At 37.7% G+C, this 15,320-nt stretch overlaps 1 protein-coding gene across 1 annotated transcript; it reads right to left on the bottom strand.

Annotated features, from left to right (window-relative positions):
* Window positions 1-2,852: 2,852 nt before the first annotated feature.
* LOC145601085 (uncharacterized) lies at window positions 2,853-15,004 on the bottom strand. Its single transcript, XM_081657018.1, has 5 exons — window positions 14,786-15,004; window positions 12,915-14,167; window positions 8,309-9,167; window positions 5,872-8,128; window positions 2,853-3,276 (listed from the first exon to the last, which is right to left on the bottom strand). Exons 2-5 carry the CDS (start codon window positions 14,083-14,085, stop codon window positions 3,250-3,252), a joined length of 4,314 nt encoding a protein of 1,437 aa, XP_081513144.1. The 5' UTR covers window positions 14,086-14,167; window positions 14,786-15,004; the 3' UTR covers window positions 2,853-3,249.
* Between the last annotated feature and the right edge of the window lie 316 nt (window positions 15,005-15,320).

Here is a 15,320-nt window from a genome sequence, read left to right as displayed (position 1 = left end):
CCCACCACCACACAACCACCACACCACCACCTAAGTTCTTCACTTCCCATCTTTTCCAGCCACCACCCAACCCCCACCACCACTCGCCGCACATCCCAAACCACTCACCGCCCTTCGCCGCTGCTCCCCTGCTCATCGTCGCTGCTCCCCTGCTCATCGTCGATGCCCTCCGCCCCCATAAAACCTTCCCCAACCCCTCAAAAAACCCTAGAATCAACTCCCTCTCTCCCCGTATAACCATGCGCCAGCTCTACCCCCATCCTCGAGGGTGGCCGGCGGTTTTTACATGGAGGAGGAGATCGAGATTCTAGGGTTTTCGAGGTAAAGGAGAGATTTCTGGGAGGCGAAGAAGGGCTACGAGAGGTAGGTTTTTGGACGGCGAAGAAGGGCGGCGACTCGGCGAGGGTAAATGGGTGGTGGCTGGGCAATGGGATGGTCGAGTGGTGGCCGAAAGTTTAAGAAATTAGCTATTTATGTGGTGGGGGAAGGTTTTTAGGGGAGGGGAAGGGGCGGCGGTGGTCGGGGAAGGGACGGCGGTGTCCGAGGAAGGGGCGGCGGTGGTCGGGGAAGGGGCAGCGGTGGCGGTGTGACTGGTTGCAGTTGGGTGGTGGCTAGTGTGGGTGTGGTGGTAGAGGAGTGGCTAAGGAAAGGGAATGGAAAAGTCTAGGGGGGTGGGGAATGAAGTTGGAAGGATTTGGGGTAATGGAGGGGGTAAAGGGAATGAAAAAAAGTGTCTAACAAACAACAACAAAAGGAATCGGTTCCTTTGATTCCCATTCCCTTTGATGAATACCCCCAACCAAACGGCCCCTAAATATCGTTTCATAATGGATTCTAATAAGATGTAGAAGAAAAGTATGAGATATTGATTTGATATCTGCATTTCTTAGTGGTATTTTCTAAGACATAACTAAAACAAAAGTAGCTAATCTTATGTAATTTTGCTATATTTTTTAGATTATAATTGTCAATATTTTTTGAGGAAAGATATGTGAAATCCCTTTAACTTAATTTAAATATATAATTACTATATAATAATAATAGAATAACAACAAAAATAATATTATTTTTGTAAGAGATTTTTTTCCTTAGGACTTGTTTGGCATCTGTTTTGGTTTTTAGTATTCTGTTTTTTTGAAAACCAAAAACTAAAAAAGGAAACAAGAAAAAGGTGTTTCCACTTTTCTGTTATCAGTTTTCTAAATTATCATAATTTTAATAAGTTTATATAATTTTTGATTCATTATAAGACATATATCATATACTTTTAAAAAACAAAAAATCAAAAAACAGAAAACCACAGCAATGCCAAACGAACCCTTAATTAATAGATTTATTTTTTAAAATTTAAAAAAAGAAAAAAAATAATAAAGACACACCAGGAGATGACACGCATCATTGCTAGTGTGTCTTTTAGTATATTGTTATTCAAAAACTTTTGCATGCCCCCGGTTTACAATAATTTTATTGTACATCGAACATTTTTTGAAAAGTGACCCTTTTTACTTATAAAAGTGACCCTTTTTACTTATAAAAGTGACCCTTTTTTTTTTTACAAAAGTGACCCATATTTTCACAAAAGTGACCCTTTTTTCTTATAAATGTGACCCTTTTTTATATACAAAAGTGACTTATATTTTTACAAAAGTGACCCTTTTTTTCCACAAAAGTGACCCTTTTTTTCCGCAAAAGTGTTCTTTTTTTTTCCCCACAAAAGTGACCCTTTTTTCCGCAAAAGTGTTCTTTTTTTTCCACAAAAGTGACCCTTTTTTTCACAAAAGTGAATTTTTTTTTCCCAAAAACAGAGTATCAAAATCAATAAAAATAAACACAAACGCATGCAAAAGTATACTTGATTGATGTCGTATGCTTAACGAAATAATGACAATTAACTTAGCTTGTTTATGAAATTGGGGCTTGAATTGAGAGCTTCTCCTTCTTTAGCTTGTTTCTGAAACAAAGTACCGACGCGAAATCGGGCAGAACAATTCCTTATTGAATTCTTTTACAGTTTAATCCTGCTTCAATAGGACATGAGGGGATTTTAAAATCAAGAGTTTATAATTTCTTTGGATGGATAACTAATGTCCTTTCTAGGCAAAAATTTGAGATGACGATCTACAAGGAACAATAGATCGGAGTTCGGCCGGATTATTGGGAGATGCTAAGGGAGTTCGACAGTGGCGCGGCAGCTGGGAGTGGCGACAGGGTTGGTGGTTTGGCGGTGGGTGTTTTTCTCGGCGGTGGTCCGGCTGACTTCGGCGGTGACTCCATGACTTAGAGTTGATGAAGTTACATGCCCAGCCCGATTTACACTAATTTAGTGTAAACCGGATGTTATTAAATATTTGTGATTGTTATTAATAGTACCTCCGTTTTTTATTGGTTTGTAACACTCTCACGTTGTTATAGGCTTATAGCCAATAGGAATAGGCAAAGATGCCATCAATGGCCTGTTGAGCGTTCAATTGAAAAATCCGAACTATGAACTTGACCATGAAATTTCTTCATTATGGCTGAAGTTCACCACTAATGAATAACATTAGATATTGTATGTCTGTATTAAGCTCCAATACTACAGTAGAGCATGGGTGAAAAAAGGGGAAATGATTTTGGCACACCCCTGTGTGAGAGCATAGTTTTTAATGCTCCTCTCACATAGAGGTGTGCCAATATCAATAAAGGCTGCGCCAAAATCAATTTCCGTGAAAAAGGTGTATGCAAATGTGGATCAGCCGTGAACAAAATCAGGCTGACATTTTGATCCAGCATGAATGGATGCTAAATTTTATCAAATCTTAATAAGTTTAAGATGGTATTAGGATGGAAGCATGAAACAAATATATGATTGATGATCAGGGCAATAATACACTAATATTACAGAAATCTAAGAGATTGGTCACATCTTCATCTTACAGGAAAGAAGAAATGCACTAACCAAATTTTATGAAAATCTAGACAATATACATGATCAACAAGCTAAACAATCTTCTGACAAGAACCCTTGTCAAAGATCTTAATATACCTAATGTCGAGAACTCGGTTTCATGCTCCCTAAGAAAAAATTTGTAAGCCCAAAGCTGGCAAAATAATGTCCTCCACATTAAGTGTACTTGCCAATATGTAACTTAAAATTCTGAGATTTCAGATAGAATCATCCAGCTGATGGGAAACCAGACGTTAACTTAAATTGATCTGGGTGCTTATACTTCAGTGCCTGCAAATATGGCTGGGAATTGGGAGCCGACATCAACTCTTGTATTTACCAACATAACCCTGCATAAACCCAAACAAAAGAAAAAAGGGGTTAGTAATTAACCTGAAGAAGAGGTTGGAAATAACAGGAAAACTGAGAAATACTTTTGAGACTGGAGGGAGATGAAAAAGGAACTAATTCAAAATAGAATTGTCGTTATGGATCCAATCTTGACTCACCGCACACATTTTATAGATCCTAAATGATGTTCCGCTTGAGAAGAAAGGAACACGTTCACCAATGATTCAATGGATCACCCAAGAGATCAATGATAAGTCATATTTTTAGAAGTAACTAATCAAACAAACTTGTGCCACGGTGAGAGACTTCTTGAGCCAACCTAGGGCCTTAAAGGGCAGTTGGTCAATAACCCATCCACGGTGTTTGGTTCAATGTACAAAAAGGCTCAAGGCGCACAGCGCACCAAGGTGTTTCCGAATTCCCTGCGCCTAAGGCGCTCCTCAGTGACAAGTCAGTGTGCCTCATTGAAGTGAAGCGCATATAATATACAATAAAAAGACTTCTGAAAAATTCTGTGCACCTCAGTGTGCCTCAAAATTGCCTCGCCTAGACCACACTGGTTTGGTTCGATAATTTAAAATTTATTTGTATTTAACTCTCAATTTTTCTAAGGTATGGCTTCCCTAACCCACAGGAGGGACCTTTCAAATCAGAAATTAAAACAGGAATATATACCTCTGCCTCACGATGAATCATCATCCAGTTCAGAATGATACAATTTGAGGGCATGCTTGTTTATTTTAAGTTTTCGATACAGACTTTAAAAATAGAAACTAGTGGTAGGAAACTAAATAAAGATGTTTCCAGAACGAAGGGAAGTTTCCAAAAAAAATTTAAAAAAAATTTGGCTGTTTCTGTGTTCATATTCTAGCTTAAAACAACAGAACTTCTGATACCACAAAACCAAAAATTTAAACTGACAGTGATCAACTAGGCCCAAAGTTAATCTGATGCTGGTAATTCTTCCTCTTTACTTTCTCTCTAAAGTTGGTCCCCTCATCTATAGTTCACTTATCTCTCACAAAATTTTCACCCTGCTCAACCAACAAGCAAAGAGTAGATATTAACTTAACAAACCCTACTTTTCATCACACATTTACCATCTAGGACTACACACTGTTTAAGTGCTGGCTTCTGCACTGCAGAGAATTTCGGACAGTCACTTTTAACCATAAGAAAAAGGTTGAGTAATCATGCCAGCATATTCTACGTCATCAGCTTAAATTTGTTGGTCAGCTAATAACCTTTTATTGCTTTCAATTACCACTAATTTTACCACTATTACTTAATTATAGCCTTAATTTTCGGGTCAACTAGCATTAACTAATTGAACTTCTTGCTATTTGACACTTGCAGTTCACAATATTTTTGCTCAACTGACCACATTATGGGATTTGATACAATAATTTCACCACTTATTCGTGTAGTTTTAAGAAGACATAACATGATAATTAGAAAGATGGGAGATACTAGGAAAGAGAGAGAAAGGAGGAGATTGAGTATTCAATTAATCAACCAACATGTGGTATTAGGTATGTGTTTTTGTTTCTAGGTATCATTATACATTCTAAAAGATTATAAACATGGAGTTGGTACCACAAACCCAAACCTAATACCAGTGCTGCATGTTGGACAAAATGACTCGTACAAAGACACAAATTTCACTAGAAAGTAGAAATGCCAGATTTAAGAAAAACCTTTCTCAGATTCAATTAACCTACTTGGCTACTTCTAACTAGATGCAAAAACAGCCAGAATTAAGATGACAATTGTTTAACACACATCAGCTGATTAAGATCTCTTAAAAATTAGACAGATTACAGCAATAGTTAATCTCAAAAAAAAAAAAAAAAAAAGGGGGGGGGGGGGGGGGGGGGGAGGGTTTGCTCTTTAACATAACCAGTTGACCTGACAATCTCACAACATTATTGTTTAATTCACACTAAAGCGTATTGAGCACAACAAATTCAATGATCAAATGCAAAATTGAAGAGTAACATGCAATGCTTAAGGAGACTTCAACAGAAGACAAATAATAAAATAAGTCTATCTTAAAAGCAAACCAATGTATAATATGCCTAAATGCGAATAAAGAAATACATCAAGGAAGAGAAAGGAACAAGATTAAAATATTAAATCCATATTTACACAAAAAGGCCATGAAAGCGAAAAGTAAAAGAGATTTTTTTAAAAAAATAAATAAATAAATTAAAAAAATTAAAAAAAAAAAAAAACAAAAACCTTATTTTTTTTGGTCCAAAGTTAATAGTCAAGTTTCTACAGTCAACTAGTCTATACCACGTTGGAGTGTTACAATCCTACCAGGGTATATGATGTACTCAAGAGCCAAATCTGATAGGTCAACATTGGTTGTTAATAGCATCCAATGAAAAAAAAAAAAAGAGAGAGAGGGGGAAAGTTAAGCACCCAATGGTTTATTTACTTAGGGTGAAAAAAAACTAATACACTAGGTTGGTTAGAGTGCAAACAAGTCTTCACAAGCAAGCCAACAAAGAGAGTTTTCCAATAAAGAGCAGAAAAGTCTCAACTATGCAACCCGATAATATCATACAATTATGGCTGTAGAAACTAACCTCCACTAGTTGCGTAAGTTTCCTCCGTGATGAGTCAATATAATGATCTATCTTTGCCTGTGATTTGGGTAAACGGTGGTTTTTCATAGACCCAGATACTTTATCAACAGTTTTCTTAACAATTGTCTTAAAAACTTCCTTGCTCATATTACCCTGCCGCCATTGTGGCTTAAGAACCTCCTTTACAAAATTTGCAACTGCAACTTTGAACAGTTTCATTGACCTGGAGTCCTTATTTTTCTTACTTCTCCCTTCTGACTTTACTTGATCAATCTCAATGTCACCTTCAGCAACATCCGCATCTTCATTGGGACTGCTAGGGCTTCCGTTCTCAACAGCACCAACTTCAGCATCAGCTGTCTCCCCAAATTCATCGTTCTCCAGAGACACAGTTGCAGGAACAGCTCCAACCACTTTCTGCTTGTTGTTCTCTTCCACATCTAACACATTGTGACGACTGCTAAACTTTAACATGATATCAGAGTTATCAGCTGCATGGTCCTGCTTTTGAGCATTCTTAATTGATTCTGAAAATGGATTTATGCTGTCAAACAAAGGATCATATTGGTCTCCACCTGAAGTTGGCAGAGTTTGTCCCCCGACCTTAGAAGAATTTAATGAGGAAATAATCTGCCTTGATCCATGATCACCAGCTGATTGTCCATCATACTTAATACCACCAACATCCCCTCTTTCTTGCGTAAAGGCAATAGAACTGAATCTGGTGCTTAACGGCTGATCAAAAGTTGAAGCATATGGATTATAATGGGTGGAAATTCTCGATCCTCCTACATCAAAGAAACTAGATGGATTATCTTTGTCAAGTGTACTTGAAGAGTATCCAGGCATGGACTTAGACCCTCCAAGATGAGAAGACACACTACTCTCAACAGCGGTAAGATGTGGACCATATGGCGGTTGTTTCTGCTGTGCTAACAGATGATTCTGGAAAGATTGTTTTGAAGATTCACTCGCAAGATTTTCCACAGGAAATGTCTGAGCGTTCTTTACAGATGAATCTCCTTGGAATGACCCAGGTTGAGGGGTCACCCCAGAAACAAAAGAGCTGGAAGGTACAAGGCTCTGCGTAGGAAACTGAGAATATATATCATCCCTAGCTAGATTGGTACCAGAAAATGGCTGAGCTGGAAAGCTGTTTGAAGGTAAATGGTATGTATGATGTGGAAATCCACCAGCCTGAGAATGACCAGGTAGTTCACCTGGGTGGCCTCTCAAAGACATCGGTCCTGGAAAGTCATTTCTCAAAGGAAAATTACCATGCTGAAATTGCAAGTGAGTACCAGGCATAGATACACCACCCATATGTGATGGACGTGGTTGCGGCAGGGTATTCCATGTAGGATTCAGAGGAACAGGATAATGAGACTGAGGTAATGGAGTTTGATATAAGGGACCACTTTCAATATTAACAGATTGAGGAGGAAAACTAACTGAGGGAGCCAACAGATTTGGTACTTGAGGTGTATTTGTTGGTTGTTGAGGCACGGGAGGTGGTGGTAGATGGGAAACCTGATGAGTGAAATCTGGCGCAGAAGCATTTACTGTAGATTCATTAGGCATTTTGACCGGATTAGGCTCATTCAGAGAAAGCCCTAATGGAGAACTGCCCGTCTTTTGGGATTCTTCCTCAAGTCTGTCATTTGCTCCAGCAGCTTGAGAAAGATGGATCCCTTGCTCGGTAGCTGAAGGCATGCTAGATAATGGATGTTTCTCATATATAGGAAGCTGAGGAATGAGTTCACCTGATGAGCCCAAAACCTGATCTTCCTTCATAGAAACAGCACATTGATTAACATCTGTATTGAATTTTTCGGCATCTGAAGCACTGGGACACACAGCATCATCTACAAATTCTGCTTTATTTCTCTCATCATCACATGTTTGTGAAGCCAAATCACGACTTTCATGCTTATCAAAATCCAACTGCATTCTCTCACCCTTTGTATCATTATGTCCATGAGGTGATTTCATGCTGGCACTTCCACCATGTTTACCAGGATTATCTACACTCCCCACATTTTCTGTCTGTTGTTTATTGTTATAACGTCTGGAGTATTCACTCTTATCTACCTCAACATGCAAATAACGACAAGAAGCTCCACGATAACACCGTCCTTTAAGGAAATCAAAACATTCCTGTGTTTGAACGTTTCCTCGTCTCAATTTCTCACCACGAAAATCACCTCCGGGTCTGTAAGGAGATCTGCTTCTACTTCTTCGTCTCTTTGGAGATCGGCTAATGCATCAGGAACAATACAAAGATCAATCTCATGAACCAACAGTACCCAAAGTACAAATGCAAAGGGGCAATGAAACATGCAAGGCCAAAATAATAAATAAAAAATGCAAATATATACATATTGCAGTATGCCTGCCTACTAAAACGACAACATTTTATAGAAAGCAAGACATATACCTTCTAGATCGGCTTCTTCTCTCCTTCCTCCTGCGAGGACTTCTTCGAGGACTTCTTTTCCTCCTTCTATCAGATGGTGATCGGCTACGACTACGGCTACGACTCCTATCTCTTCTACCACGCCTTCGAATATGGTGAGCATCTTCAGACTCACTTTCACTACCACCTTCCTTAACCAGTCTGCCAAATTCATCAACTTTTACAGCTGTAGGGGTACTCTTTTTATCTTCTTTTTCAGCATTTTTAAGTGAAGAAACATATTTTCCATGAAATGCAGTGTTAGGATTGGATCCTTCAACCCTATCATCTACGCTATCACTTGCATATTTTCTGGACAGAACTGCAGTTGATTTTTCCTGGAGACCGTCTTGAATTGATTGCAAATCATCTCGGTCCTTATTCAGAGCACTCTCAATACAAGTTGTGACAGACTGATCCAGTCCTGTTTCAGGTGTCTTACTGCTCTTTGAGTTCATGTTGCCATGTTCCAAGTCGTAATGTGAGCTTAAATCCCCAGATTTACCATGCGGTGAATCTGCCATGATCTTCACATTTTCACGAGACAGCTTACCATCATCATCAGAAGAATCATCAGATGCATAGTTTTGTATAAGTCTGAATGGGCTATGGATATCAGCGGGTTGACCACCCAGCTTTTCAGGCTTTATCTCAGCACTAGTTTTAATTTTGACAGATGGGCTTGATTTTAGGGAAAGACTGTTACCTCTCGAACACTGCAAATCATTTTCATTCTCTTGCATTTGTGGTTCATATACATTTCCAGCTAAAACAGGCTCTGGCTCAACATCTTCAACTGAATGATTAACTCCATGCTCTTTATCAGATTGTGTGATATCATCTAAAAGCCACAATCCAATAGCAACAAAGCATATATAAACATTCTGATAAGAATAATTCAAATTTGAAATGATAAGAAATTTATCTAGGAAAAAATTTTGACCAGTACCCACTAGTTGGCTCCTCTAAGAAAGGAAGGGCAATTGTAATATATAATAATAGTACTATACGAGATATGCAAAAGAATTCATAGAAACCTTAGAATGGCTGAATGATCACTAAAAGCTTCATGAGACAGGGAGGCATTAATAAATTAATGCAACAATCTAAAGAGAAAAATGTCATTTTATCCCTTTATAATGTTTATATACCATAGCTTATTCTCTTTAAAATTGTGGATAGAAAATTAAGGCGATTCAGAGATCAGATTCTATAGCCCAACTGCAGAGACCAAATTCCCAATTGTTAAGAAACCATGTACTAATGGTAAAATATCATCAACAAAAGGAATCAAAATAGAATCGGACACAAAGAACAAAAAAATAAATAAACCTATTCTGCCCCAGCTTCAAGCATTTTATCAAGTGAATGAATGCCGCGACAGAATTAGACAGCACAGTTCACAATGTGATAGAAAATGCAGACAATAACCAATATGCAAACATTATCAAAAGTGATACCTGAAAAAGTGACCAGCAAAGTGAATTGCTCCACATGATTTCAAATGTGCCATTCAAACACTTCAAGCACAGATAGAGTCAAGCATGCTAGACATAGACCTCAAGTTAATTAAGAAGTTCCCAATTCAATAATCTAATTGTCATCCTACTGTAAGATAAAGCTGAAGCTGCACGCCCCTCTTTCAGTTACAATCATTTCAGTAGATCTCAAAAAAGAATTTACTACCTCCGGTTCTTATTACTCACAGCAAAGGAATATTTTATGTCTCACAAATAATACTCCTTGTTGCGAGTAACCTGATCATCTTGATATGGAAACTCTTCTATTTCTGCTTCGGCAGGAGGAGAACCGGAGGTAGTATATTAAAAACATGCAGAAGTTTTGGTATCTTAGAGTTCACTAAGGGAAATTAGCACTTAGGTAAGGATGGGAATAAATTTCCGAGCTAAGCCCAAAGGTATAGACAAACCATTACCTTCTACACTACTTGGAGAAAGTGGCTATTGAGGTTTGGTCACTTTCCAAGGCGGTGGAATCACCGGGTCAACTAATTTGTTTTTTTTTGTTTTTTTTTGGGTGCCAAGGTAACCTTTTAAGTTTTAAATCTAAATATAAATAAACAGAGGTTTCATAAAAACAATAAGGAATCTTGAATAATTTCAGGGAGGAATTAGCACCTAAGGAAGGATGGGGACAATATACCAAGCTAAGCCCAAGGGTATAGAGTCTAGACAACCAATTACCTCCACTACCAACTTATAGAAAGTGGCCACTGTGGTTTGGTCACTTGCCAAGGAGACAGAATTGCCAAGTCAACTAATTTGATTATTTTGGGTGCCAAGGTAACTGTTTACGTTAAAATCTAAATATAAATAAAGGAACAGATAGTTCATAAAGACAGTACTGGAGTTTCAATCTTTTCTGTAAAGCTCATAACAGAGCTCAATCCATACAGGAGTTTCAGTGTCAAAACCTTTACCTCAGAGTTCCCTAGAGGAAATTAGCACCTAGGTTAGGATGGGGACAGTATACCAAGCTAAACCCAAAGGTATAGACCATCGTTACCAGATTTGCGCCTACCCCCCACGAACCTCGATTGGGTTTGCACGAACCAATTCATGGTTCATCGCGTCCCAATTTGGTGTAGTTCGCAAACCGAAATGCCGGTACCATCATCCGAATCCGCAACCCTATTTTTAGCAATTAAAGGTCAAGGGTTGCGCATTAATTTTTGGAAAAGGTGTAAATGTTAGGGCTTTTGGTAGCCCTTGCAAGAGGATTCCCATGATAGTCTTTCTAAAAATTCCGATGTGAAGTGGTGGGAGAATAATGTTGCAAATGGCTGGGAGTTAGAAATCAATTAAAGAGAAGGGTGTGGTGAGGAGAGAGAAAAACATGTGGCAAGTAGATAATTTGACCGGTCAATAAGTAATTTTTTTTTATTATTTTGATCACCATCTTTTCCAGCTGGCTATCCCCTTTTTACTTTCTTTTATAAGAGTAACTTATAGAGTTGTATTCTTTTTATAAAATAACTGCATTACTTATTTTATATATGAAAAAATAATCTTTATATAAAAAAATCTAGCAAACCCCAAATCGACCAAGCCACGAACCCGTATCCATACCATGTACCGAAGCGAACCACGAATCTGGTAACACTGTTATAGACACTCCTATATACAACTTGGAGAAAGTGGCCACCATGGTTTGGTCACTTGACAAGGCGGTGCCGCGGTGGAATTGCGAAGTCAACTAATTTGTTTTTATTTGGATGTCAAGGAAACCTAAGTTTTAACTCTAAATATAACTAAATTACTTGGAAAAATAAAAAGTATAAGAGAGCAAAGACTACATAAAAATAAAAAAAAATTAAAAAATTAAAAAATAAAAAAATTAAAAAAAATTAAAAATTAAAAATTAAAAATAAAAAAAAAAAAAACAATACCCAAGCTACTCAAACATCAGTCATTACAATCTAATAAGCGCAGACAATGGAGGAGCATATGACAAGGAAAATTATAAGACATAGTAAGCAGTAGTCTAGTGGCCATAGCGGAAGTGTGGGACAAATCAAACCACATCATAAAACAAGATCCAGGGCATCAATAGTAGTCAACAAACTCCATGCACTTCTCAGTTCATGCAGTAGTAACACTACAAAGTAGATTAAATACTACACTATGTTTATGCTCAAAACTTTAATCGCCAGGAGAGTTATTGCTTCATTATGTGGATGTGAAATAAAACCATCATATGCACAACTTTGGGGAAGGGAAGTAAAAAAAAACAAGGGAACATAATGAAACACTTATCCTAGAATTAAAAAGATGTAAGATGAAAAACTGAAGACCAAAGGAGAAATCATACCCACAACATAAAATATGATTGCCAAATTTCAAAACATGCAATGCTAGACAAAACACATGGAAGACCATCACTTTAAGGTACAAAGCACACTACAACATCAACTACAAAAATTAGTTTAAAACACAGAACTAAAATTCAATAAGCCCTGAGGTGACTGCTTTCAGTGCTTCATCAATTGTGTCATATAGATAACTTTGAAGTTTAGGTAGCAATTTTGCATAAACCAATCACTATCATCATTTACTAAGCCAATTAGATTTAATGTACTGCCTCTGTACCCAATCCTCCCCATGTTTAATAACTTCCCTTTTTCATCTAAAGACTAGTTTTTACAATTCTATTTCAGGAAAGGCCCCAATATCATTTATAATCTCTTTTTCAATTACCAAAAAGTTAGGGCCTCACACTCTCTCTCACTCAAAAACAGTCTTCTATCACATCTAATTTTTTGGTAAAATAATAGCCCATTATCTATATTCACATCTGCTTTCTTGTAAAACAGAAATTGACAATCAAGCTTATCACCTAAAAGGGCCAAAACTATGTGTCATGTTAAGTGTCAAAACTAAGGTAGGACAGAGAGGATATTTCCTCCCCATTCAAGAAAGTTGACATAAATGATAAGTTCCAACCATTACAGAAGTAAATGATCTTAATTAAGATGAAAAATAATATATAGTCAAAGCGTGATAATATGAAACTCAGGACCTTTATTTTTAAATTAATAAAACACATTCGCTATAAAATTGGCACTAACCTTCCATGTCCACATCAGAATCTGCAGGTGATTGAGATGTTCTCACATTGGGTACAGAATTAGGTCCTGCAGAGGGCTCACAATCACCATACGTATGAGACAAATCTCTCCGGCCTTGACCTTTGTGCAAATCATTTACAAGACCACATTTCTTTTTCATCCACAAGAAATATTCATGTGCACATGAAGCTTCACTTCCCAGATCGCCTCCAACTAAAAAGTTGAACTCTGGATTTCCATATTCTTTTTTACGAGCCATTTCTTCAAATTCCGGCCCATTCTTAGCAATAAACTGGCACAGGACTTCAATATTACGAACAACATTCTCATCCGCTGGCTTAGGTGGTGGGGGAGGAAGATCCAGCAAAACACTTTGTTTTAATGATACATCCTCATCAGAAATTGGAGTGGCACCACTTTTGTGACTATGAGTGGTGACATTACCACCAGATTCAGACACAAGAACTTGTTCAGAAATGGAATCATGACCTGATTGCGTTGGTGACACAGAAGCTGTATTTGTGGGTGTAGAAAACTTTCCAGGAGAAGATGAGGAGCAGGCTGATGGAGGAGGTGGAGCCCTTGGTGGGGGAGAGGGTGGAAGAGGCGGTGGTGGGGGGCCTAAGGAAGACATATGAGACTCTGAGCTTTGTTGATTAGCAGAGTCAAAATTAGCAGGGGAGAAATGACCAGCAGCTGTTGGGGGTGGTGGGGCCTGTGGGGGCGGTGGTGGAAGTTGCATAAAAGGAGGTGGTGGTGGAGCTCTAGGATGACCCATAGAAGGGGGTGGAGGAGGGGGAGGATTGGGATTGGGATTGGGATTGGGACTTCCAGAAACAAAATTTTGTTGAGTAGCTAGATAAGGAAGTTGAGCAGGGGCTCCACTATGTAGAGGTCGATGCATGTAAGGCTGACCAGTGTTCGAAGTAGAAACTGGAGGACCTTGATGTGGCATGCTTGGTGGAGCAGAAGGAGCATTTAAATAGGCAGCCCCACGAGGTGGAACTCCATGAGGAGGTCCACCTTGTTGAATTACAGGTTGCAAGGGAGCGGCATTCCCCGGCTGGAAAAGTGAAGCTGAAGGATGACCAACAAGTTGTTGCTGATAAGGTGCCATTGGTCTTTGAAGACCTTGCCCAAACTGGGGAGCATAATTTCCTCGACCATACATAGCCTAATACTACTATTACTCAGAAAATTGCAATTATAAATAAATCCCCCACAATCTTTGAATTGTGCCAAATTACAAGTCCCTGCAACAAGAAAATCACAACTTTCTTGATGGTAGTATATTATTACAAACCCAACAGCAAAAGTATCATTTCACCAACTAAGGAAAACAGAGATTCACTAAACAGACATTCAATTACATTTTGCACGATTTCGAATATCGCAACAAGAAAATCACAAAATTCATAAGCATGGAAAGAAATCAAGTGTTGATATCTTCCAGCTATGGCAGCATTAATTATTAAATACAACTCATACAAACACAATTAGAAGCCAAATTTCAATTTATAAAAAAAAAAAGAAAAAACTTTCAAATTAAATTAAAAAAATTCAGCCAAACAATTTTAAAATTAAATTCACTCAGTACACAACAAGCAAAAACTAATCTCACTCTCTAATCCCCAATTATTAATTCCCAATTATTTTATACGAAATTGCATGAAAATAATAATAATAATAATAATAATAATACTAATATATAAATAAATAAATAAATAATCAATTCCACAAGCATCTAAAACCGCACTCTAAATGCTTCAAATTCGAACAAAATATAAATATAAGCACCAACAAAAGATCATAAATGTAATAATTCTTAGCTTCAACGAATCGAAAAGGCGAAAACAAAATGGTAAACGTACCGCATAGCAACGAGCAGCTGATAATTCGAGTAATTGGGAGAAAACCCTAAAGTTTGAAATTGGAAGAAAAGGATTAGGGTTTTTGAGGGTCGGAAAAATCCCTAAAAAGATGAATGGTGTGCAGTAGAAATTATGATTTGTGTTGTTAACATGAAACTCTTTTCCAATGGCTAGATTGAGTTGCCCTCAATTTTACTGCATAAATTGGAAGGGGGTGAGTTTTTTAGTTCAAAGAAATTGCAATTGATAATTTTTTTTTAATTTTTTTAAATTTTGTTTTTTTTACTCTTCACACTAAGGTTTGAGTATGACAAGGTAAGGGTGAGAGATTGAGAGTTCGATTTTCGGTTTGGATTTGAGTGATCGAGTCCGAATTTATATTCGTTTTTGGATTGTAAGTCCACTTCAATCTGACGTGCCAGCGACTTCCATTCAATCTAATCTAATTAGGTAATATGAATTCGATCTATAATTCAATTGATCAATGATAATACGATATTTGGTCGGTCTTTTATAAATAAGATGACCTTTTTTC

This window comes from Chenopodium album, chromosome 2 (genome assembly GCF_948465745.1).
Source record: "Chenopodium album chromosome 2, dcCheAlbu1.1, whole genome shotgun sequence".
Classification (NCBI taxonomy): Eukaryota; Viridiplantae; Streptophyta; class Magnoliopsida; order Caryophyllales; family Amaranthaceae; genus Chenopodium; species Chenopodium album.
Note: the sequence above shows the minus strand (reverse complement) of the source record. Positions and strands in the feature narration are given on the sequence as shown.

What these genes read in the sequence shown, in the direction of transcription:
- LOC145601085 (XM_081657018.1), bottom strand. Translation starts at nt 14,085, where the DNA reads ATGTATGGTCGAGGAAATTATGCTCCCCAGTTTGGGCAAGGTCTTCAA. An exon ending in TTCTGATGTGGACATGGAAG is followed by an intron (nt 9,168 to 12,914) that starts GTTAGTGCCAAT and finishes TGTGGCTTTTAG; the next exon opens with ATGATATCACACAATCTGAT. An exon ending in AGAAGAAGCCGATCTAGAAG is followed by an intron (nt 8,129 to 8,308) that starts GTATATGTCTTG and finishes CTGATGCATTAG; the next exon opens with CCGATCTCCAAAGAGACGAA.